The sequence below is a fragment of the Propithecus coquereli genome, unplaced genomic scaffold (genome assembly GCF_000956105.1).
Source record: "Propithecus coquereli isolate 6110/MARCELLA unplaced genomic scaffold, Pcoq_1.0 Scaffold37, whole genome shotgun sequence".
Lineage (NCBI taxonomy): Eukaryota > Metazoa > Chordata > Mammalia > Primates > Indriidae > Propithecus > Propithecus coquereli.
This window is the reverse complement of record NW_012149396.1, coordinates 783,428-809,955: the sequence shown is the minus strand read 5'-3', so window position 1 is coordinate 809,955 and position 26,528 is coordinate 783,428. Positions and strand designations below refer to the sequence as shown.

The window sequence follows — 26,528 nt, the reverse complement described above, 5'->3', positions numbered from 1 at the left end:
TCTCTGTAACAGCTTAGACAATTGAGAAATGTAGGAGCTTAATTAAAGTTGACTCCTAAGAAAAGAGTTTGAGGGAATAAGATCTAGTATATAAACCCAACATAGAAAAGGCCCAAAGTTCTAATTCAAAAATCAAAGTCTAGAGTTACTAGTAGATACTGAGCATTACTTGAAATGTAATGCTAGTGTGAAGCCAACTGAATCGCGATATGCTGTAAGTGTAAAACACACACCAGTTTCAAAGACTTAAAAAGAACTGTAAAATGTATTATTAATGATTTTATATTGCTTACGTATTGAGATGATAATATTTTGGACATATTGAACTAAGCATGTTTATTAAAACTGTTTCTATTAGGTTATTAAGTATGAAATGTCCGATTTCCTTAAGTGTACTGTTTGACAGTTGATATCTCTGACGTTTCACTTTGACACTTGTTTTATTTTTATTATGAAGGTACATCCTTATTCTCTCAAACACATGGTTTGACTTTTTTTAGAGCAATTTTTGTGAAACCATGGATAAGTCAAAAATTCGTGTTATTTTCAAATATGAGTTCCGTTTGGAACCAATGCAGCACAGACAGCTCGAAATATCAACAAATGTTTTGAAAGGATGTGGCTAATGAAAGCACAGTATGTGGATGGTTTGAGAAGTTCCATTCTGGTGATTTCAATCTTCAAAATGAGCCACGTAGGCAACCTGAGACCAAGGAGGATAATGATGAGCTGAACACTGTAGTGAAAGCGCATTTATCTCAACTCACGTGTGAATTATAATAGTAGCAAGGTTTGACATTACTATTCCAACAATATTGGACCATTTGAAACATTTCGACAAGGTAAATAAGCTGGATAGAAGAGTTCCGCATGAATTAAACGAGCGTCAGAAGAGAAATCGTCTTGAAGCATGCCTGTGCTGTCACAACAGAAAGGTGAACCATTTCTACATCATATTATTATGTGTAATGAAAAATGGGTTCCTTTTGACAATCACAATCGTTCAGCACAATGATTGGATGAGGATGAAGTGCCAAAACACAGTCCAAAACAGAATATTCATCAAAAAAAGCTAATGGTGTCTGTTTGGTGGGCCAGTGCTGGTATTATCCACTACAGATTCATGAAACCTGGTCAATCAATTACAGCAGATGTCTACTGCAACCAATTGGATTAAATGATGAGGATGCTTGCAGTAAAGCGGCTGAGATTGGTCTATAGAGACAGGCCAATCTTATTGCAAGACAATGCTCTACCACACGTCACACAAACAACACTGCTCAAACTACTGGACTTGGAAACACTCTGTCATTCACCATATTCACCAGACCTTGCACCTACTGCCTACCACTTCTTCCAGGCTTTGGACCACTTCTTGCAAGGAAAAATATTTAATTCTCAACAAGCTGTGGAAAACATCTTTCGAGATTTCATCACCACTTGCTCTCCAGGCTTCTTCATGCTGGCATAAACGAGCTATCATTAAGATGGCAAAATTGTGTGAATAGTTTAGGCTTATACTTTGATGAATTGTACTGCTTCTTGAGATATATAATAAACTTTTGGTTTCAAATTAGATATTTCATATTTAATAACCTAATACTTTAATGAGGCCGCTAGAAACTTTGAAATGACATTATAATTGCCCGCATTCTATCGCTACAGGACAATGTTGCTGGTTAAGACTAACCTGGGAAGACTATCCGGTACTAAAGGGAGGGTTGGGGTGGTCACAGCCTAAGACAGAGGAAAGTAATAGGCTTTGTTTTAACAAGCCATTTTAAAGTAATCCCTCGATAAGATAGCCACGGTGAGAGATCTCCTGAACCATACAGCAGGCAGAGCTTTTAGAAAGTAGGAAACAAGCAATTAATTTCCTTTGAAAGCTTCAAAGAGCTGAAGTTCAGCACTTCAAAACTCCTGGTGTGACCAACATGCCCGCGGGAAGCCCGGCCAGCTCGGCAAGGGAGGGCCCGGGCCCGAGGGAGGAGCATCCCCGGGTCTAGCAGGGAAGGCCCAGCGGCCACGTGGCTCAGGAAACCACCCACGCGAGAGGACAGGAGGACACTTCCCTGGCCCCTCCTTTGTGATCGTGGTATCTCCCCTGCCAGGTAAGTATGGCTCCTCCTTTGATGACTGTTCTTAGGCCCTAATCCAGAAAGGGGCAAGCTCTTCCTCAACCTGAGCAAACAACGCCCTCGGGCCCACGCCTGCAGCTCCCCTCCAAGGCCGCTCACATTTTGCCTTCCCTAAAAAGAACACACCCAGGTGGGCTACAGGGTGGGGAAGGATGGGTGAGGGAACCCAGGTGCGCGCGTAAAGTGCACGCGCCTGCGCCAAACTCCCGCTGGGCCCCGGGCTTCAGCCTCCGCGACAGCGCTTCGTCCGCCTCCTTTTCCCCGCCCCCACTGCTGTACGTCACAAAGAGTGACGTGAAAGCGAACAATCACAGTCGCGCTCCTCCAGAGCCAGTAGGGAAAGGGGAGAGAGGGTGGGGGGAGGGGAGAGGACGGAAGGAATAGGTTTTGGGGGCTGGCTCATCCCAGTCACCCAATCAGAGAGCTCTGGGGTGGGGCGGGGCGGGGCCCGAGACGAGGGCGGGGGGTGGGGCTAGGGAAAGGAGTTGGAAGGCTCCGGGAGGAGAGGGCGGGCTCCCCGGGATTAAAAGCAGCCAATCAGAGCGCGCCGGCTTCATTCGGTGAGCGGCGTGGGGCGTCGCCGCCGCCGCCGCGCGCGCCGGGGGCTGGTTAAGGCCATGAAACAAAAGAAACCCTGAGAGGGGAGCCGCTGCCACCTCCACCAGCCCGCCCCGCTGCCGTCCCCACCCACCCACCCACCTAGTTACCTACCTCTGCCTCCTTCCCCTGTCCCTCCACCCCGCCCTCTCTGGTCTCCGGGCGGCCCTGGCGCTCCTGAGCTCGGGTCGCCAGCCCCGCCGCCTCCCCAGAGGAAAGGTGTTTGCGCGCTGAGCAGGGCCCGGGCCCTGTCCGCCATGGGGCTCGCCGCCCGCCGCGCCTGACCCGGCCGCTGCCGCCGCCGCCATTGACAGCGCGCCGCTGCGATGCCGAGCGGCAGCTCCGCGGCCCTGGCCCTGGCGGCGGCCCCGGCCCCCCTGCCGCAGCCGCCCCCGCCACCGCCGCCGCCGCCGCTGCCGCCGCCCGCGGGCGGCCCGGAGCTCGATGGGGACGGGCTCCTGCTGAGGGAGCGCCTGGCCGCGCTAGGCCTCGACGACCCCAGCCCGGCGGAGTCCGGAGCCCCAGCGCTTCGGGCCGCGGCGGCGGCGCAGGGCCAGGCCCGGCGGGCGGCGGGGCTGTCTTCAGAGGAGCGGACTCCGCCCGGCCGGCCCGGGGCCCCGGAGGCGGCCGAGCTGGAGCTGGAGGAGGACGAGGAGGAGGGGGAGGAAGCGGAGCTGGACGGAGAACTGCTAGAGGAGGAGGAGCTGGAGGAAGCAGAGGAGGAGGACCGGCCGTCGCTGCTGCTGCTGTCGCCGCCCGCGGTCACCGCCTCCCAGACCCAGCCGATCCCGGGCGGGTCCCTGGGGTCGGTGCTGCTGCCCGCCGCCGGCTTCGATGCTCGGGAGGCGGCGGCTGCGGCCGCGGCGGCGGGGGTGCTCTACGGAGGGGACGATGCCCAGGGCATGATGGCGGCGATGCTGTCCCACGCCTACGGCCCCGGCGGCTGCGGGGCGGCGGCGGCCGCCCTAAACGGGGAGCAGGCGGCCCTGCTCCGGAGGAAGAGCGTCAACACCACCGAATGCGTCCCGGTGCCCAGCTCCGAGCATGTCGCCGAGATTGTCGGCCGCCAGGGTGAGTGTGGGGAGTGGGGAGGTCCAGCTGGGCATGGCCCTGGGCGTGGGTGGGGAGCCGAAAGATACGAGCTTGGGGCCCAGAAAGCAAACCCGGCGAGTCCCCCATGTCCACCGCGAAAGGGTCTGGAAGGAGCCGAGGGTCGACGAGTTGAGAAGATGGGTCACCTTGCGCAAACCCACGCTATTCCGCTCACTTTGCGTGTTTAAAAGTGTGAAGTTTCTCAGGCCACACAATCCGGTGGAGTTCACTTTACTTGGGCTGTATTCGTGGAACACCGGGTTGGCGTGTCACCAGAAACCTCAGAGAGATGGTAAAAGGTCGGGTCAGAGGAGTTGTGGATTCGGTGTTGTGTACGGAAAGCTTCGAGATTGCAAGTTTGCACAACCGAGTGTCTTATAAAAGCGCTCAGCTTTCTTTACAACGGCTTATTCAGATGGAGAAATGGACAGAAATGGAGGCTTGTAGAAAGAGCTTATTCGAGAGGAGAGGGGTGTGCAAATGGTCGGCATCACCACCATCCCCCAGCCCCTCAGCTATTCAGAAACTTAGCTTTTGAAGAGCAGCCTAATTCTGTTGATCGTATTGTATTCCTCTCGTTACATTTTTAACTCTCGAAAAAGGCACCATTGGTTATCTTTTCGAACATTCAGTGTGCACGACGAAGAAAAATTGGACAGCAAGGTAATTAAGGAACTTTATGCGTTTATACAGTTTTCAGTAATTTACTCTTCTTGCCAACATACCAGTACTGCAGACAGACTCCTCCCACATTGTTCAGACAAAGGACCTATGTCTCAGATTCCAGGAGTAGATTCGTGAAGGTGGGGGAAGGGGATGCCCGGAGTACCTCTTTTTCCGACATTTTTGGGGAAGGTCCTAAGCTCTGTAATGTGGCTTTTCCCCCTTTATTAAAGGGGTAACTATTACTTGCTGCCACTTCATTACAATATGGTTTAGCCTGGTTGATGCATGCCTCTTTACTGTTAGGTTGAGAGCATTGTTGGGGTCAAATAAAGAGATGATGGCGCTGCTGCTTAAATGATCTCATCTTTCCAAGTGGTCTAAAGTACACATAAATAAGAGGTCTGTCGAAATTGTGGTTTCACATATCAGAGTTGACTTATTTCTTACCTGTAGGTTTTTAATGAGAAAAACTTATCTGAAAATTGGATAGAAGCAAGAGCTTATTTCAGACTTCCTGATGATTGGCACTGTTCAAATCTGGAACCATTCAGTTGGAAGGGAGTTTATTCTTGTAGTTCTTCTGGTAAATGAGTTTCAAATACCTTGTTTGTTTTTGACAATACTTAGGATAATAATCTCCAGAAGAAAACTATTTCACCTACACGGGATAAAATTAAAACATCTTAATTTATAGATCCAGAATGAGTTGGCCATTCCTATAAGAACATTGAGGGATTGTTATGTATCAAGCTTGTATTTTGCCAGGTATTCAGTTTATGGTACTGACTTGAGAATGTGAAGTTGGTTCAGACTTTCTACCCTTAAGAAGCTAACAGTCTAATAAACAGTGGAATGGCACTAACTCTAGTGTGACGAAAAGTAACACATGTATGAACATATATCCTAGAGGGCATTGGGGAATGGGTAGGAGTTTAACAAATGGAGATTGGAGGAAAGCCCGAGTAACAAACAACATGAGGAATGGTGTGGACTAACCTAACCTCTAGGTGTAATTGGCAACTGGTGTTGAGTTTGGTGATATCTAGGGTCAGTAAAGGGTAGTGAAAGGCTGGGAATGCAGTTGTACAGGCCGGAATATGAAGAATCTTGAACGCTATGTGAGGATGCTACTTCCTTGGCACAAGTTGGTTCAGTGTGCTTATGCTGACAGTCCAGGGTAACAAAGAAAAAGAGCATTTACATGCCAGTTTTCCAAAAAACCAGATAACATATTTTGTAGATTTAGTTTAATACAAACTTTTGTCCTTTACTATATCATACCCATTAAAACACTATAAAATGATCCTTAATTATATAAACTGTTACCTTTATACAAATCCATTATGTAAAAATAAATCAAATTAATTCCAAGTTTTTATTAATATTTTTGTACCATGTATTACATGCTAGCAAATGAGATAAAATCTTTTTTTTTTCAGGTTGTGCTTATTAGTTAATAAGGAAATGTAAATCTGTTTATGTCTTAGGACATGGAGACAAATTGCTGACTATTCCTTTTGGCACTTAATATTTTCCCAGAGTTGACAGTATGTCATTATCCTCTGTCTTATCTGAAAAGCAGAAAGTCTTGCCCTTTTCCTATTTATTTTAAACCACTGAACTAGTGGATCATTGACCGCTTTGCCACCCCCATGCTCTAGCAGCATAGTAATAAAACTTGTAAAGTATTTACTTCTATGGGGAACTTAGTGACTTCCGATGTTCACATCCTTTTACAGTGTGATCATTTCCCCATGGGAGAGGACCTGTCCTAAGTAAGTAAAGCAGGATAAATCATTTCATTTTCTTGTTTGCTTTGGAGAAGCTAAGTTTTCATCCTTAAGAATTACCCATTTCTATCATTTTATTCATTACCTGAAGTCATAATTTTCTGTGTGACATCTCTTAATTGGTTTTGGAAATAATTATGTCACAGATGGAGACATTTGTGACTTCAGCTCTGAAGCAAAGAGCAAAACAAAAAGAATTCTGAATCAGACTAGGAACTCATGTAGATGGTCTCTGGTTTCAGTGTTTTTCAAAAAAACCAAACCACTGAATTTTCGTGTTTTATATGACTCTTGTGCACACATGTACATGTGATAAATTTATTGTGCTTATTTAAAAAAAAAAAAAAACCTGCTTTTGATAGTAACGAAAGTTGGCTGAGTGTTTGACCTCTTATTTATACTCCCCAGTAGCATGTGGTCATTTGTAAATGCTAAATTGGCCTTGTTTTTTTCAGCTTTGCACCTATTGTGAAACCAACAATATTGTAAAATAAAGCCAGGAACTAAAGAGGCTTATTGATGTAGTTAATCAAAGAAATTTTAGAATATGAACCTCAAAAATAAGGCTGGCAATAGACTTTTAACACCTAATTTTGTAAACTTAGCAACATCTCTTTAAGTGTAGTACCTGCAGGACACATTAACAGTAGTTAACATGTCTAATTTAAGTCAGTGGGTTGTGTTCCAATTTATACAGTCATTGATATCAATTTAGACTAAAAAGTGAATTAAAGCAGAATTCTATATCCATTCTTAACTATGTTATAAATAAATATTAAATGTCATAAATTCAGTTGTTTAAAGACTTGTAACCCAGGGTTTTATATTAACTGTTTAAAATAAATGAGTATCTTATACTATTTTCATTAGGCTTCAATTGACAGTATATGTTTGTTCTCCAGCCTCATGGTCTAGAGTAGTGATCTCCAGCTGTTTTGATTGTACACCCTGTCAATAAAATTTAAGCTTGTACTGCCAATATCTGGATATTTGTGTGTGCATATTTGTTCTAATATACATTATAAAACATATGTAAAATTTTAAAAGAATGAGGTAAAAATGCAAACAGGAGTTCTAATTTTTTCCGCACTCCACTGGATTTTCTCGTACTCTACTTTGACTATCGCTGAGCTAGACCATTTTGGAAATTTTCTTCTTCCTTGTTGAGGTATTCTGTTTCCACTGACCCCCAATGGCAGTGTCTCTTGTCACTTTTTTAACAACTAACACTTTACCTTGTTTCAAGTTGTCTTAAGTGCATCCTTGCAATAGTTTTTCCCAATTTCTTAGGGTGGAACCACCCTTCAAGCTCCAAAACAACTGAAATAAGGTGTATGTACATGTGACCATGAGAAAAAAAGCTTGGTCTTACTGAACATAAATTTCCTATTCAAGAAGAAATACACATTTCATGAGAATAAACAGTTTTTGGAATAATGCTAAAACACAATGTCTTTTTCTTTTATAGGGGAGGGGTGGCATTGTTGGCCTTCTCTTTGCCAAGTCCTGTGTTAGGTACTTTACCAGTGCCATGTAACCCTGCTAGGCAGTTACCACCATCTTACAGATGTAAAAACTGAAGTTCTGAACGATAACATGCTCAAATAACAGAACTTGGATGTAGACCAGTTTGTTTGACATGAAAAATAAAGTTCCACTTGACATTGCTGCTTCAGTATTGAGACATTCTGCTCTGGAAGGTTAATAATACTTTGGATTAAGTTCTGCCCTAATCATCTGAGTTTTGGGATACTGTATTTCTAGTATACTTAATATCATCACTGTCATAATTAGTTTACTTAATGAAATCTTGGTGTCTTTTACTACCTAGAAGGCACAGTTACCATTACAATGTAGTTCTCACATGTCTAACTAAAAATTCACTGTCATTCATAGTCAGTAATTTGTATATATACATACATACACACTAGCTTTAAAAATCATAACTTTTCTTCTAGGCTTTAAAATTTAAATTTAGTAGATAATGGTTTGTATTAGCTCTGGGGCCCTTGGGAAAGGTTCAAATTACTATAATTGTTTTGCATATAGGCAGGGAATCTATTGCATTTTCTTCCTGCCTTATTCAGCTAATGAACTATTCTGATTCACTAGGGAAAAAACGGGAAATAAAGTGGCAACTCCAGGGTGTATTTTTGGTGAGTAGGGCAGGATCTCTCTCTAGTGCAGTGGAGTCCTAACCCACAGCAACCTCAAACTCCTGGGTTCAAGGGATCTTCCTACCTCCGCCTCCAGAGTAGCTGGGACTGCAGGTGCATACCACCATGCCTGGCTAATTTTTCTATTTTTTGTAAAGATGGGGTCTAAGTTGCTCAGGCTGGTCTTGAACTCCTGGGCTTAAGTAATCCTCCTGCCTTGTCCTCCCAAAGTGCCAGGATTACAGGCATAAGCCATCAGGCCCAGCCAAAGTTGTATTTTCTACACCCCACTCCCCTTACCAACAACCTAAAAATGATCTAGGGAGCCACATATTTGAGAACTGTTTCTCGTAGAGATTTCTACCTAGAAAATTTTTCAACAACGTTTATGGGTTGGAATTCTAGGTGATTCTTCTCTACATCTTAAGTTTTCAAGGAAAGGTAGAATTTAGTTATGAGAGTGCTTAATATATTGCTGATTTTGTTTTGAATACTTACGGATTGTTAATACTTTGCCTTCAATACAAAAATGTTTTATGATGTGTATTTTAATATAAAAATACATATAAGCAACACCAAATTGCCTATAACAGTCTCTGTTCAGTTGTGGTGTATTGGAAAGAGCCAGCAATCAGAAATTGATATTCCTGAGGGATGATTACTCTGTGCCACTAACTCACTTCATGATCTTAGATAAGTCATTGAAACTCCCTAGGCTTCAGATTCCTCTTCTGCAGCTGGACATAATCATATCTGCAGTAACTCTAGAGTATCTGAATGATATACAAATAAATTGACATATGAAGCTGTAAATTATAGGCGCACATAACTTTTGTTAAGGTAAATCTGTAGTTAGTTTAGAACCACTCCGTTTTAATCATGTTCACCTTTTTTCACACATTATATTCTTCTAATGTAATAGAACTAGAACTAACTGATATCTGAACACCTGTTAGATACCTGGCACTTCTGTCAAGATAGGGTTAAATTATGCTGTGGTAACAAAGAACCTCAATATCTCAATGTTAAAACAACCAAGGTGTGTTTTTTGTTCACAGGGGCTCTGCTCATTTTAGTCATTCAGAGGCCAATGGAGTAGCCACCATCCCAAGTGTTACTGTTCTCCCCTACGCTAGAGGATGAAAGACTACGGCATAGCACACACTGGTCTTTAAATGTTAGACCTGGAAGTAATACTTACCACATCTGTTTATATTAATCAATGCTAGTTATCTGGCCACACCTAATTTCAAATGGGCAAGAAAGTACATTACAACCATGTGCACAGAGCCAAGATACTAGTGAGCAGCTATGATGATTACCACAGTACTATTTTATAATTTATAGGATTGTAACAGAATTTTAAACAAAATAATTTCTGCCATATGGAACTTGTAATGTAAACTCAAAAAGAAAAAATAGATACAGTATTTATGGGCTACTAAATGTTAGTATCTAAATAACATACTAGATTTTAATTTTTTTTTTAATTGTAAGCTTCTTTAGGAAGCTCCAAATAGATCATAAACAATTATTTTAAATCCCCATTGATACTCAGGTGATTCTATAGTGATATGTTTTTTATTAAACCATCCTTAAGGCTTCCCAGATGGCTCAGATACCATAATTTGTATGTTTCCTTTTAAATTTTTTCCCATGGCTATCATTAGTTACTGTGTAAAGATTGGCAAAGATTAAATCTGATATCTAAGGCTCTAAAATAATTTTCTAATGTTAGGATTACCAAGCTCAGTTATACTAAATTGAATATATGCATAGCCTAATCCTATTTGAGTAGTTCAAGTCTGTTCTGTGACTGATTTGGGGAATTTTAAGATTAGGATCTCTTTGATGCCAGTGTTTGGGATTTAAGGACAATTCAAGTTGCATGGTTTGTTGCCTTTGTTGAGTAAGTAAGGAGTACAGTTTATTGCATGCAGGGAAGCCTGATTTGACCACAAGTAAAACTACCATGGAATAAGAGTAGGCCTTAAAATAATAAAGAAAATTCTTTAATGGAAACTGCAGACGTAGTTGAAGGTAAGCATGAAGAATTTGGTCTTGAACTTGATTGAAGGGAATGATTCCCAACAATTAGAAGATCTCCCCAAATAGTTACCAGTGTAAAATACTTTTACATTTGGAGCTGACCTTTTTATTGTTCCCCTTTTCTATGCCACTCTCTTTTCCCCTTTGCCTTATCTTACGACTTTCCACAGGTACCATGTAGTATATATACTGTAGGAAAGGACATCGAGCTTGAAATTAGAAAACTTGAGTTTCACCACTTGTTGTCTGTGACCTTGGACAAATCATTTAACTTCTCTTAGCCTCAGTTTCCTCTCGTGGGAAAAAATCTGTTCCATCTACTTTTCCAGTTTGTTCCTTCTCCCCATTTGTTGTGAGGATCAAGTTTGAAGAGATACCGTTAGTATAAATTCATGGTATAAATTTTTCCTAGGGTATACCTGTAACTAAATTATTTTATATTTTTTAAAGTTTATGATGTATCTTAAAATTTATTTAAAATCAGAGCTTTGGAAATGTATTTCCTGGCAAAGAAGAGCTAAGTTATTCTGGAAGAGAGTCATTTACAAATAAATCTGATTCCATTATATGCTACCTAAACTGAGATAATGCTAAGGTTTCTGTTAACATCCTCTAAAGGGCATGAACATAATTTAAAGCTCCCAGTTAGGAAAATTGTTCTGCCTTTTATCTCTAATTTACACCTTCTGGTTGTTTCAGCTTTACTGAAAGGCCAAATAAAAACCTTTTCATTAAATTTTTTTTATCTTGTCTAAAATAAGTGAAAAAAGAGAAATTTTTAGATTCGTTTAACCTCTATTTTTAAAAATATCTTGTACATGCAGGGAATTCTCCAGTTAACAAAAGTCAAGTAGGAAAATAAGGCAGGTTGGGAGGGTGGTAATTTAGGAGTCACTAGTTTATAACTTTGGTTAATTCTAGGCTTTGGTTTTCTTCATGTATAAAATGAGATTGAACTAGGTGATCTGTGATAGCTCTTATATTCTGATTTTTGTCCAAAGAGAGTCCCTAAAATCATGCAAAAGTAAACCAGATTTCAAATTACCAGTTAGGTTGACTTCATGTCTTTCCATTTTTGCAAAGTTCATAATATCTTAACATGTTTTTCACAATCTAAATATATTTTGTCTTTTGAAGATAGATTCTTCATATGTTTTTAACTCCCTGTAGAAAATCAGTTCATTTGTTTTAACATGTGTGTCAGGCACTGTGTAAAACTACATGTATCCTCTCATTTAATCCATTATTATTATTTCCACCAGACATAAAGAAACAGGTCTGTGGAAGTATAAGCAACTTACCCGAGGTCTCAAGCTAATATAGATCAAGGCTTCATCAATTTTGTCTCAGTAAGAGGTAGAACAAGCAGACAAAAATCAGCAAGGATTTAGTAGATTTGATCACCAACAACAATATAAGAAAAGAAAATGACATGTATATCTGTGCATGAACATGGACTGGCACTAAATACTTTTGATGTTTGAGGTTAATACAAATCAGTGAAAACAGAACTGAATCTTAGTCATCTTTGCATCCTTAATATCAGTTAAAGTACCTGAAACAAAGTAGATATGTGGTGTTTAATTGATTGAACTGAATTGTTGGATTAGAAGCATGTCCTTTTATTATTTATTCATTTTCCGTATTGCATTAATTGGGGTTTTCTTCCCTCTTGCCATTATTCCCAGCTTTTTATTTAAAAGAGCCAGTCAAGCTCAAGTTGTTTTGAGCTTTTGTTTGAAGGACAGTAGATGCTACTTGATTGAAGGCATTAAATGTTCATGTGTAAGCTCATAATAAACAAAAATAAAATAATGAGGCTGTTTGCAGTACTGTTGGTAGTAATCCTTAAAGTGAGACAGTTTTCCTAAGAAAATTTGGAGAATTTTGACCTTAGAAGAGCTACAAGGGTGCTTGAACCCTGGAAAGGAAAGCTAGTATTTCTATATTATACATTTAGGGGAATACATTGCGTTCTTAAACTATTTATTACTTAAGATGTTGAATTAAATTGTGTACTTAAGAAACACTTATTGGTACTTGGCTGATGTTCATCAGTCTTTAAAAATATAATACTGAAATTGAGTTCTTGTCAAGTGAAAAGTGCTCATTTTATGTAAAACCATTAAGTAATACTATCCCCCCTCATCCATTCTAATATATTTTGAAACATGTAAAATGTTATACTTTTAGGAGAAAATACTGTAGAATAGTGAAAGGAGTGTGGAATTAAGACAACTTGTGATTGAGATCTGACTTTATAGCTGGGAGATCTTGAACAATTCAATTAAGCTCTTTCCTGGCCTTCCTAAAGCACTCTATTATGATGATTAAATGAGAATGTATCTGGGAAAGAGCTCAGAAAACTGAGGAGTGCTCTATAAATTTCTACTATTTCAAAGCTAAGTCCAGTCTCAGATATTAGCTGAGATTACTTAGGAAATACTCATCTGGAAAAGATGTGGGGAGTGGGAAATAGTTATTTAAAAAAAAAAAACAAACATAAAAACTACCCTTTATTGAGTACATAACTGAATATCAGACAATATAGTAAGCATTTTTAATACAGTATTTTGTTTAATCCTTGCAACAACTAAATGAGGAAAGTATCTATAATCATAGTCCCTTACACATGAAGGAGAGGTAAAGTTTAGTGACCTATTCAATTTCTCAAAGCTGGTTAGTGATGGTCTATCCAAAGTTTCATGTTCCCAACTGTTACTCCAGCAATCTTTCCTTGAGGAAAGAAGAACAGATGTATGCATGCAAAATATAATAGTATCTGATTGTCCCAAGTGCTTTTTTAGACTTCAGGAAAGGAAGAGATGATTGTGCATTTCCTAGGAGAGGAGGGATTGATTAAAAAATACAAGCACTGGAAAAGACTTGGAGGTTCTGAATGATCAAAGGTCAAAACAAGTTCCCAGTCCTGTAGATGATCAGGTTTTTTTTTTCCTTATATTGTTTCCTTTGAACTGGAAGGATTCATATATGATAGCTATAATAGTTATACCTATGTTTGTATTATTCTTGAGTTCATAGAGCCTTTCACATGTACAATTTTATCTTTTCCAAATGGCTACATTTGTTACTCAGGTAACTCAGAGAGGAAGGGAGTGTGATAGGAGAGTTCTCAGATTATTTAAGAAAATACCTGAGCAGAGATAGAAGGGGAACAAGACATGTTTAGGAGATGATAAAGTCTGGGAGAAGGTAGGTTATATATCCACTTAATGTGGGCAGGGGCAGGGAGAGTGTAATATCAGGCTAAAGAGTTTTATTTTTCTTGAAGGTAAAAAGAGCTACTCAACGGAGTTTAACTCCCCTCTCCCCATTTTTATTAAAGAGTGAGTGTCACGATTTCCCAGTAGCATGCTTTCTTTCCCCTTCAAAACAAAACCTCTTGGGTGGAAAGTTTTGAAGAAAGGTCTACCTGAAGGATTACCAAAAGTGAGAATACACACATAATGCAGTTTTGGTATTTGTAAGGGTTTGTGCTTTCTTAAATCAACTTATATATTAATATGTAGCTAATTTATGAGATGAAATGAAAATATAATGGGTTTAATTTCTGGAAAACAAACTCCTTTATCAAAAATCAGCAACACAAGAACTTGAAATAAATACACCAGATGTCCATAACAATGGTCATACAAAGCCCCTGCCTTGCATCGTGTCTTTCATTCTCAGCATTTTTCTACTGGTTGTTGTGATAGCCTTTCAGGTAAGTGTCTTTTTTGTATCCCCCCCCGCCCCCCCCTGCAGACAGAGTCTCACTCTCTTGCCTGGGTGAGTGCTGTGGCGTCAGCCTAGCTCACAGCAACCTCAAACTCCTGGGCTCAAGTGATCCCCCTGCCTCAGCCTCCCAGGTAGCTGGGACTACAGGCACGCGCCACCATGCCCAGCTAATTTTTTTCTATTTTTAGTTGTTTGGCCAATTTCTTTGTATTTTTAGTAGAGACGGGGTCTCGCTCTTGCTTAGGCTGGTCTCGAACTCCTGAGCTCAAACAATCCGCCCACCTAGGCCTTCCAGAGTGCTAGGATTACAGGCATGAGCCACCGCACCTGGCCCTCTTTTTTGCATTTTTTATGCTCTTACCAGTCCTACCCTAAATTCTTCGTACCTATAAGATAAAGTTTAAACTCCCTTGGCTGACATTGAGGACTTCTGCCTCCCCATCCAGCCTTATCCCCTGCCATCTACTCTCCATTCACTTGAAGCACTCACAATACTGAACAGTTGTCTCTGGCTGTGCCATCCCTTACTCCTGCTTCCCTGCTTTTGCACTTGTATTAACAGTTCCCTCTGCTCGCCTTCCCACCTGGCCAAACCACTTTCTTCAAGCCTCAGTTCAAATGACTTTGAAGCCTTTTATTTAGTATAAGCAGTAAAGCCATCTCTTTTTCTATGCTTCCACTGCTTTGTATGCCTGTTTTCATTAAACCAGTTATCTTATGTCAGTATTGCTTTACTGTTTCCCCTCTAGACTGAGCTCCTTGAGAGCAGAAATGTTGATAGATCCTTTATACTACCTGGAAGTAGCACCTGCACCTTTATAGGGAATTTAACATTTGAATGGGTAAATTCAGCGATTAGGCTGAAATGAACTTTATCTCACAATTGGTGAAATGCTCTTGGGCCCCTAGGAGTGATATAGCTGGGAACACCTAGTCAAAGCCCTTAGGACAAGTGGAGGCCAGCTTTTTACTTGTGTATCACCTACCAAACCACTCACCTCCCAACATAAATACAGTCACCTAGTCACCTAGTAAGAGTTGTCGTCAGCACCTGGCTTATATATTTCTTTTCTTCCTGTTTGATTTTAAACTATCCCTTTGCCCTATTCCAATGCCTATGATTCCCCAAACCTTTCCTGACCCTATCTTATATGTATCCACTACCCTGCCCATTGGGTTACTATTCCTGGATTGGGATTTAAAAGCTAGATACTTAGAAGAAAGGGAAAACAGTTGGAGGAAAGGAAAAAGGTAATGTGGTAGGCAGAATAATCCTATCCACCCAAAGATGCCCATATCTCAATACAACAGAAATTGTGAATATGTAACCTCATGTGGCAAAAGGGAGTTTGTAGATGTTTTATGCAGATGTGATGAAGAGTATGGACCTTGCTATGAGGTGGTTGCCTGAAACCATCGGGGTGGGCCCAGTGTAATCACATGAGTCCCTAAAAGCAGATAGCCTTTCCCAGCTGGGTCTGAGATTTGAAACATGAAGGAGGACCGGACCGCCATGGCTGGCTCTGTAGATGAAGAAGCCAAGAAATGTGGGTGGCCTCTGGAAGCTGGGAATGGCCGTCAGCTGACAGCCAGTGAGGAAACTCAATCCTATCATTACAACCAACTGAATTCTGCCAACAACCTGAATGTACAAGAAAATAGATCCCTCGAGCTTCCAGAAAGGAGTACAGTTTTGCCATCACCTTGATTTTAGCTGTGTTGAGACCCGTGTCAGACTTATGACCCACAGAACTGTAAAATAATAAATATATGTAAAATAATAAATTTGTGTCATTGAAGTAGCTTGTTATTGGCAGCATTTGAAGACTAAAGCGGGAAATTAAAGGACAGAAAAAGATTTCTGGACTTTAGTTGAACTAATGGCAATTCCGTATTTACTGTAACACCTTAATATAGTATTACATGTTGAAAGCTACTTCTTAGTTCTGATAGCCTTTCAGAGTATCTTGTAGGGTACTGAATAAGAATGTTATAGCTAACATTTTAGTCTCGGCTCTTTTAGGGCAGTGATTGTGGAGTCTTTAAGGGCTTTGAGAACTCTGTAGTATCTTCTGCTGCATAAATCACCACTAATTTAGTGGTTTAAAACAACACATTATTTATTGTCTCAGTTTTTGTAAGTCAGAAGTCCAGGTATGGTGTGCCTATTCAGGGTCTTACTGGGCTCAAATCAAGGGATTGGCCAGGACCAGAGTTCCCATCTGGGGCTCATGTCCTCACCCAAGCTCACTTGTTATTGGCAGAATTTATTTCCTTGTTGAAGGATGGAGACTTCCATTTTCTTTGTAGCTGTCAGCTCCTAAAGGCCACATGCAGATCCTCATCATGGGGTCACCATAGGCAATTCACAGCATAGATTGTTTCCTTTCTTCCAGGTTAGCCAGACAGCACATCTTTCTGACTTCTCTTCTGAGATCAGCTGGGAGAAAGACCTCTGCTTTTAAAGGACTCGTGATTAGGTTAGGCCCACTCAGATAGTCTGGATAATCTCCCTATTTTGAAGGTGAACTGATTTGAACTATAATTACTTTTGCAAAATCCCTTCACGGGGGCACCTAGGTTAGTGTTTGTTTAACTAAAAGAAAGTGTATGTACACCAGGGCCAGCAATGTTGGGAGGCCGTTGTAGAACTCTGCCTACCATACTATCCATAAATGCAAGTGCCTTTTTAAGGATTTAGTAGTGAATGATGAACAGCTCCATGGACTTTTATTTTCTGCTTAATTATAGACTACTGGTGACCTGACCATTAACTCAGTTCTTTATCACATACTGTTTTTTCTATTGGAAAGTGGGAACAAATGGTATAGATAGGCCATGTGGTCTTTTTGCTACCGCCCAAGTGAACCATTGTTTAAAACAAAAACAAAACTTGCAAAATCCTGCTGTAGCTGTCTAAGATATGTTTCTAGTGGCTAGAATAAATGGCTTTTTAAAATTTAGTGTTATAAATATATCTACACTCTCTGGCCTCCAAAAGCTACGTTAGGTGACAATAGAGCAGAACTATAGTATTTCCATTTTCAACTATATAAGAAATTTCATCTGTAAACCTGGGTCTTCTCAACAACTCCACACTCCTCTCCCTTCACTACGCTGGTTCTTTTGTGGTAAGCACATCATTTCACCTGCTTTGTAGAACTAGAAAGTGGCCTCCAAGGTGATCTACTCTAGTGGTTTTAAACTTCTCTGACTAACCCACAGCAGAAAGAACAACATTGCATCCCATTGTACACATACTTCACTAAAACATTTGGAACACATTGAGTTCTTTTTTATGCAGCCTACTACATTGATATTACAATCAGTGGTTTGAAAAACACTGACGATCCTATTGTTTAAATTCCTTTTCTTTCAGCTCCTCTCCCAGCAGCAGAGGACTTCTGTTCCTAATTGCTAAAGCTGGGAGAGGCTCCCTTTACCCTGGAGAAGCAAGGCAGAATCCTTTTCTACACCAGGGAACAATAGGACCAGAGTTCTGGTTGCAGCTATAGGGTTTTAAGATGAAACACAGCCCCAGCAACAGTGATGTAGTAAGGGGAAATGGGCTTCTGTACCAGTGGGGTAAGTTGGGAGACTTTATTTGGGGAGTTTACTTCCAAATCAAGATAAAATTATAGCTGTGAAGGTTGTTAGTGCTATCCTAGTTTTTGACTTCTAAACTGTCTGGTCTAGGCTTCTGCCCATTGACTACCTTGAGCACAGCTTGCCGTGTTTTTATTATCTGCAGCTGTAAGAAAACAAGTGTTCTTAGATTTTAGAACTACAAAACCTTGTTCTGCTTTGAGGTTGTGAAGTCATTTACCCTGCTGTTCATGTACAGGGATTACCCCTGATCTTCAGGGCATGCATTCCCAAGACCTTCAGTGGATGCCTGAAACTGGGGATAGTACTGAACCCTGTATCAACATACTACATTTTTTCCTATACATATTCATAATAAAGTTTATAAGTAAGGCAGAGTAAGAGATTAACAACTAATAACGGAAAAGTTATATAATAGTGTACTGTAATAAGTTACATGAATGTGGTCTCTCTCCAAATATTGTACTATATTCACCTATTTTTGGACTGCAGTTGACTGTGGGTAACTCAAACATGGAGAGCAAAACTGTGGATAAGGGGGTGACTATAATCTCGGTAGTCTAGCCAAAAGTCTAGTTAATATGCCAGGTCTAGTAAAATGTATTTTTTCTTTATATCTGATTTGTTTTTCTAATTTAATCGTATTTCCTTGAAAAGATGATACATTTGTATGGCTCCAAATTTATGAGAAATAAGAATATACTAAGTCTCCCTCTTACCCTGTCCCCCTAAGTCAACCAATTTTATGAGTACATAGTATTCCATTATATACCTGTACCAGACTCAAGCTAATCCAAACAATAAGTAATAAAATACAGAGGTCATTTTGCACTTGTGCAAGTATTTCTGCAGGATCAATTCTACAAGTGGTATTGGAGGGGCACAGGGTATATGCACTTATAATTTGATAAATATGGCAAACTGCCCTGCAGAGCAGGTAGTTTATAATCTCACTAGCTAAATATGAGCTTTTAACTAGCATTGTTGTAAGGTTTTTGATATACGACAATCTTTTAGGTGGAAAATAATAGCTCAATTCCTGTGAAAATGGAAATTCCCATCTTCAGAGCCGTTTGTATATTCTGCAAGCTGTTTCTTTTGCGTATTTTTCTGTTGGGCTTTTGGTGGTTTGATTTGTAGGGGAGGGGTGTGTGTGTGTGTAAAAGAGAAATTAGCCATTTGTGAGATGAGTTATATTTTAGTTTTTTTACTTTGTTTTTGGTGATTTTCGCCATGCAGCAATTAAAAAAAAAAAATAGTCTAATTTATCAGTACTTTTGTGGCTTCTGGGATTATAAATTCTTCTATGATTTTTAAAAGTATCTTTGAATTTTCAAGTAGAAACTCAATCTAAAATACTTGAAAAGCTTTTTACCTCCCTCACTTGCAAAATTATAAAACAAAACTCTTTTTTCTCCTTTAGTTTGTGTCACCTTTTTAATGCTTTTTAATACTTTAATACCTATTCATATAGTCGCCAACTTTAGAATGTATTCATATTCTAGAAATCGCATGTTGTTTGGAACTCAGAATATGTGTTTCTATAGAAACAATGTTATGTTTGGTGAGGTTTCCTATAGTCCTGAATTTAGAGTACTGTGTTAAAACTGTCATAAAATTTAGAAGAGAGAAGAAATACTTCTATTTTTATTGGCAATGGCTTAAAAGGACGTGGCTTTGCTGTATTCCTGTTACCTCTTTCCCCTAATGTGTAAAACCTAATAAGCACATGACCCTTTTGGGTAGAGTAGGCCTGTCTTTCTCCCCTATCTCAGAAGTGGTCCACGCTCAAAACATTTTCTCTATCCAGTGAGGCATGTATTAAAAAACACCTGTTAGTACCACCCATAGGCCAAATAGTGTTCTGTGGACCTTTAAGCATATTTCCTTAGTTAATACTGTATACCTAGTAGGTATTAAACAGAAAATATTCTAAGGTATGACTGACAGTTGCTTATAGTTTCAGAAGTATGTATTTAGAAAGGTTTTTAATTCCGTTTTCTAATGACTAGTATTAGTAAGGGTTGAAAGGGACCAACACTAGACCCTTAGGCTAATTCTCCCATTGTCCTTCATAGAAATTGCCCAGCGTCCTTCTGCAGTATGATCAGGACTGTCTGTTGTTAGGAATGTGATTACAGCAGACTGCCTTCTTGTCAAGTTGCAGCCCAGGTAAACTTATGTATTCAAATAATACCAATAACCCCCCAGAGTATAGAGTATGACCAGTTATGTGTTCATACGCCCCAGTCAGAATTGCTCAGGCATCTCCATCAGTCACATATTGGCCAATGAAAAGTGATCTCAATTCTCAGTCCCAAGAAAACACCCACTGTGCTGAATGAGGGAGTCTCCTAGACATTTAGCCTATATAAATGGTAAGTAGATTAACAGAAGTTTTGTTGCTCTGGTCTTCTAATTCATTTTCTATTGTGGAGCAAAAACAGATACAGATTTATCATCCCAAATCTGAAATCCAGAATGCTCCAAAATCAGCTTTTTGAGCACCAGCATAATGCTTATTGGAGCATTTTGGATTTTCTGATTACAGGTGCTTGTCTAGCAGATATAACACAAATATTGCAAAATCCAAAACGCTTCCATTCCCAGGCATTTTGGATAAGGGATACTCAATCTCTATAGACAACCACCCAGTCCTTAGGAATGGGAATGCTTAGGAAGAGCACACAAGCTGGTTCTTGGGGAAAGGAAGCTTTGGAGAGGATGAGGCATTTAAACTAAAATCTAAAGGACTAGCAGGAGTTAAGCAAGCACATTATTAATTTATTAGGAACAAAAAAGGAAGGGAAAGTTTAAGCAAAATACCTGCTCAAATTGTGACACTTATCTTCGATAGCACCTAGCATGTTTATTTCAAGGAATTAGGATAGCGTGATACATTCATGAGAACAAATCTGTTCTGGCAAGCTTCAAGTTTGGGTCTTTGAAAAGTATGACCCCAGACTTATATGCCTTAGTTAAATATTTGACATTTTTAGGTTATAGTGTGAAGCCCTCTAATCTTACACAGTTGTCACTGGTAATCTGTGATTACTTAAAGTTGGTTAAAATGGGGAATTATGAAAAGTTATGCATATGTGTCTTAGATGTTTTATTCTAACTTAAATATACTTAGGATCTGGGGCCAAGGCCTTTTATTATTTGAGTTTGCCAGTCAGAGTAGTCCTTGAATAAGGAGCATTCAGGTTTGTTGTCTTTAGTTGAGTTTTGTAGGGGAAAGAGTAAATAAAAGTGATAAGTGTTCCCTTAAAGTAATAAGACAATTTAGTAGAAGTCAGTTTAAGAACTTCTGTCCTGTAGTTGTGTGAAAATTGAGGTTCTTGGACTAGCAGAAAGACCATAGATTTTGAAGTCAGACTGGGTTTAACTTTGGCTTTGCTTCTTACTAGCTGTGTGAACTTTGACAAGTTATTCAGTTTTTCTGTGTAACTTCAGTTTCTTTAGCAATAAAAAGAGTGTAATAGTGTAATAATCTGGTTCTTAAGAGTTATTGTGTAGATTAAGTGAGAATAGGTATTAAATGTCTCACATGCATGTTAATGTTTTTCTTTGCCACCAACTACCTACGAAGTAGTAAATTATTAGCATTCAGAAAATCAAACCCACTTGTGGTGTAGCTTATTTGTATAGGCTACTTTATGCGTCGTTTGCAATTTCTGATAACAAGAGGAAGAAAAAGATACGCCTGACTTGAGTGAGTTAAGACCTCCCAGTAGAGGTACCACCTTTTTTCAAATGAAGGATCACCAGACAAGCATACCTCTGGATCTAGGAGCATTAGTGGAATTAGGAGTTTTATCATCATGTGATTAGTTTGTATGGTAAAGAACAAACTCTAAAACTTAATAAAATAAGGTAAAAATTGCCCAGTAACCAGACATTTAGATTCAAAGGCACTTTCTGTGATTTGCCTTTATAAGAGATGTTGATTCTTACGAAATGTTTTCTTTCTAACAGGTTGTAAAATCAAAGCACTGAGAGCCAAGACAAACACGTATATCAAGACACCTGTCCGTGGTGAAGAGCCCATTTTTGTTGTCACTGGACGGAAAGAAGATGTCGCCATGGCCAAAAGAGAGATCCTGTCAGCTGCAGAGCACTTCTCCATGATTCGTGCATCTCGAAACAAAAATGGCCCTGCCCTGGGAGGATTGTCATGTAGTCCTAATCTTCCCGGTCAAACCACCGTCCAAGTCAGGGTTCCCTATCGTGTAGTAGGATTAGTGGTTGGACCCAAAGGAGCAACTATTAAAAGAATTCAGCAGCAGACCCACACGTACATAGTAACACCAAGCAGAGATAAGGAGCCTGTTTTCGAAGTGACCGGGATGCCCGAAAATGTTGACCGAGCACGGGAAGAAATAGAAATGCATATTGCCATGCGTACAGGAAACTATATAGAGCTCAACGAAGAGAATGATTTCCATTACAATGGTACCGATGTAAGCTTTGAAGGTGGCACTCTGGGCTCTGCGTGGCTCTCCTCCAATCCCGTTCCTCCTAGCCGAGCAAGAATGATATCCAATTATCGAAATGATAGTTCCAGTTCTCTAGGAAGTGGTTCCACAGATTCCTACTTTGGAAGCAATAGGCTGGCTGACTTTAGTCCAACAAGCCCATTTAGTACAGGAAACTTTTGGTTTGGAGATACACTACCATCTGTAGGCTCAGAAGATCTTGCAGTTGACTCTCCTGCCTTTGACTCTTTACCAACATCCGCTCAAACTATCTGGACTCCATTTGAACCAGTTAACCCACTTTCTGGCTTTGGGAGTGATCCCTCTGGTAACATGAAGACTCAGCGCAGAGGAAGTCAGCCATCTACTCCTCGTCTGTCTCCTACATTTCCTGAGAGCATAGAACACCCACTTGCTCGGAGGGTTAGGAGCGACCCACCCAGTACAGGCAACCATGTTGGCCTTCCAATATACATCCCTGCTTTTTCTAATGGTACCAATAGTTACTCCTCTTCCAATGGTGGTTCCACCTCTAGCTCACCTCCAGAATCAAGACGAAAGCACGACTGTGTGATTTGCTTTGAGAATGAAGTTATTGCTGCCCTAGTTCCATGTGGCCACAACCTCTTCTGCATGGAATGTGCCAACAAGATCTGTGAAAAGAGAACGCCATCATGTCCAGTTTGCCAGACAGCTGTTACTCAGGCAATCCAAATTCACTCTTAACTATATATATATACATAAATACTATATCTCTATATGGACTCGTAAAGGCATGGGTATAATGGTACCCCCAGTAAACTTCCTAATGAATTCTTATGACTGTTATCAGGCTTTATTGGGATTAGGCTAAAGTTGTTAGTAAACTTATAAAAGGCTGCTATGGTAACACTAAACCTAAGTGGTCTCTTGTCTATTAGTTTGGTTTGAATTATTAATACTGTCCTATAGACCCAGAGACATAGCTTATCTAAGAATCGCTAAAGCTGAAGTTCACCTTGGCTGAGTGAAGATAATCATAGGTGTGTGAGCCTATGAGAAAGTGTATACGTCTAAGATTTCAAAACAGTGGGTCCCAAAGCCTAACCACATTAAGAGTTTATGGAGGGTACTTGGCATTACAGATGATTCAGACACTTCCAGTGCTGCCTTCTTTACACTGCCAGTTTTGACAAAACAGGTTTGTTTGTTTTTTATTTTACAACAACTTATGCCTAATTCTGCAGGATTGCAAGTCACTTTTTAATGCATTGTGATTACTTATTGGTAATAATAGGGCTGATGGCAGTTTACTAGATCACTGGTTATAATTTGGGACAAAACTGCTACATTGACCTTCATCTCGCCCAGAGTGCTCAAGGCTGGTATGATCAGTGGATCAGGAATGCAATTGTGAATTCCTACCCATTGCCTCCCTTGGTGGATGTGGAAATGCCACCTGGGTTTTCCCATATCAGGAAGGGCTTTGGGGTGGCACCTATATTGGCTAATAATTGAGGATGCGAACATTCCATTCATTAGTCTGATCAAGCTATTAATTTTTAGACTAGAGATCAAAATGTGAAACATTTTATGTTTAATCCGTATTTGTCTTGCACATTATAAATATATTTTTATTTTTTAGTAATTTAGGGGAGCGGGGGAGAAAGGGGTAATAATGCCCTTGGCATAATTCACAAAAGCAGCTGTGACGACCTCCAATCAGTTTACTTCATTTCAAAACTATTTCCAATCACAAGGAAAGATTTCTTTAAAATAATGCTTGTACATTTCACCTGTGGATGTCTATAACTCATCCTCAGTATGTTCCCAAATCTGTGCTGGCATTGAAAGGACAAAACATTATACTGGTGGGTTTTTCTACTAATTATTTTTTGAAGCGTTATTTTCCCAACACAAAAGAGCTTTTTTTCTCGGTATACCGAAAATTGAAATCCTATGTGTATTCAATAGTAAATAGACAGATTTTATTTTTTATTTCCACTTGAAGAGTTACATTTCGTATAAAAGTTTACAAATAACGGTTTTTATTTTGATTTTTTCAGTATAAAAAATTGCCTTGATGGCATATTATGATGTAATGCTAATTGCTTGTAGGATAGTTAAATGTCAGTATTGAAACCTAATCTCTAGCTGCCGTCTTGTAGATATGAACGAATGTTCACCAAGCATGTATTTTGTATTTTGTTGCATTGTACACTGCAACTAATAAGCCAAGGAATCGACATATATTAGGTGCGTGTACTGTTTCTAAAAACCACAAACTAAGAATGATAAATTATCAATATAGTTTAGTATTTGCTAATTTTACTACACTCTTTTGTTATGTATATGTAGGGAAGTCATAGGGATTATAAATTCAATTTGAGTAAAGTTTAAAACCATATATTTTATGATAAAGGGCCTTTAACTTAAGATGGCCAAAGCACTGATATTATATATTTGCTGTAAAGAGAATTATAAGAGTTTTATTTTTCTGATATTAAAAGTTACTTAATAAAGACTTGTTTCCATTAACTTGAATGTATTCTCCTTGGTGTTTTTCATATAATCATAGCAGTTTAGCATATGGCTACTTAAGAATTGAAAAGTTCCTTTTACAAACTTTACCCATTCACTAGCTAGCTTCCTTTTGTTCCTTTTTTTGTTGTTTTTTTTTTTTTAAGTGTACTCTTTGGTGTTAAATGTGTCAATTATTTTCCTGTCCAAGTTTAGCTTTTTCTTTAAATGAGTGTTACATTATAGGAAATTGGAGATTTAGCTGGTTTTAGACTAGTTGCATGATTGTGTGGTTGACCACAAATAACCACTACTGATCTATTGTAAATGAAATAGTAAATGACTTTTTTATACATTAATATTAGTTGAAATCCTGAATTCTACTTAGATTCCACTCTGTTTTTATTCTTTGTTTACCTATTGTTGTCTTTTTGTCACCAAATCTATAAAAGTGATTCTTTTCTAATATGAAGGTAAAGTTTAACTTCAGTTAAAACTACTTTATGAAAGGTTTTGTCTTGGACAAAAGTATTACTCCATTTATGAAATGGACTCAACGTGAATTGTAGTAAATTATTGCTGTTTTGTTAAAAAGCAAGAATAAAGACATTTCTGAGGTCATTTTAAACTAAAATTTTACTCTTAATACTTTGAGGTATCCCATAGCCTTAGTCTTCATTGTAGATTTTGGACAAATTCTTAGGCTGTGCTAGAAGACTAGAGTATGTAGATTCAATAATGGGCAAGGTTATTGCCCTAGAATTATCTGCCAGAATTATTTTGCCAATTTTAGGATTAGCCTCCACAAGTGTAAAAGTTAAATTATTTGAATGTGTTACAGTATTTGTACAACTCCAGTTAAGATTGGATGGCCTGTGAAATGAATTTTTTTTCCTTGGTTTTTTGTTTGTTTTTTTTTCTTTGAGACAAGGTCTTGATCTGTGGCCCTGGCTAGAGTGCAGTGGCGTTATCATAGCCCACTGCAACCTCCAACTCCTGGGCTCCAGGGATCTTCCTGCCTCAGCCTCTGAGTACCTGGGACTATAAGCACACAGCACCACGCACTGCTAATTTGTGTATTTTTTGTAGGGATGGGGTCTCGCTCTTGCTCAGGCTGGTCTCCAGCCTCAGCCTCCTAAAGTGCTAAGAATACAGGCTTGAGCCACTGCACCCAGCCAGAATTTAACTTTTACCTAATACAAGGTCACGATCTTTCAGGGGACCTTGAAAATAATCTACTTTAAAGGCTTTGCTTGTCAGAGTACGCCAAAACTTTGTCTGGAACTAATGTTAACAAAACTGATAAGCACTTATCCTAGTTCTAAGTCTGGATTTGCCTTTCCTTGCATGCCTGTGTCAATTTCTTGCTTATTGAAGTACTGGGGAAGAAAGGATCCAGAAATTCTGTGGACCCATATTAACAGGAAATAGCCACACCACACTGGATGATCTGCAATGTGAATAATCAAAGATGAGGCAAACCTATCGAGAAGGGCTTTACATTATTCCTTTTCACAACCTGGGAGGGTAGACGCTAAACTGAAAATATTTGTTTTGGCTAGCAACTTAAGTTATTGTAATGTTATATAATTCTTCCTATAACTCATTTTATCGAAAGAATCCCTTTGTGAAGTAGATTTTTGGCAAAAATGAAGGCTTTTAGTTAGTTTAGAAAGTCGTTGCAGAATAGGTATAATAAATGTGTTATTACAGATTATT

At 39.6% G+C, this 26,528-nt stretch overlaps 1 protein-coding gene across 1 annotated transcript; it reads left to right on the top strand.

Annotated features, from left to right (window-relative positions):
- The first annotated feature begins 2,693 nt into the window (after nucleotides 1–2,693).
- On the top strand, nucleotides 2,694–24,833 carry MEX3C (mex-3 RNA binding family member C). The gene is made up of 2 exons (XM_012651801.1): nucleotides 2,694–3,806; nucleotides 21,811–24,833. Exons 1-2 carry the CDS (start codon nucleotides 3,062–3,064, stop codon nucleotides 23,034–23,036), a joined length of 1,971 nt encoding a protein of 656 aa, XP_012507255.1. The 5' UTR covers nucleotides 2,694–3,061; the 3' UTR covers nucleotides 23,037–24,833.
- The last annotated feature ends 1,695 nt before the right edge of the window (nucleotides 24,834–26,528 follow it).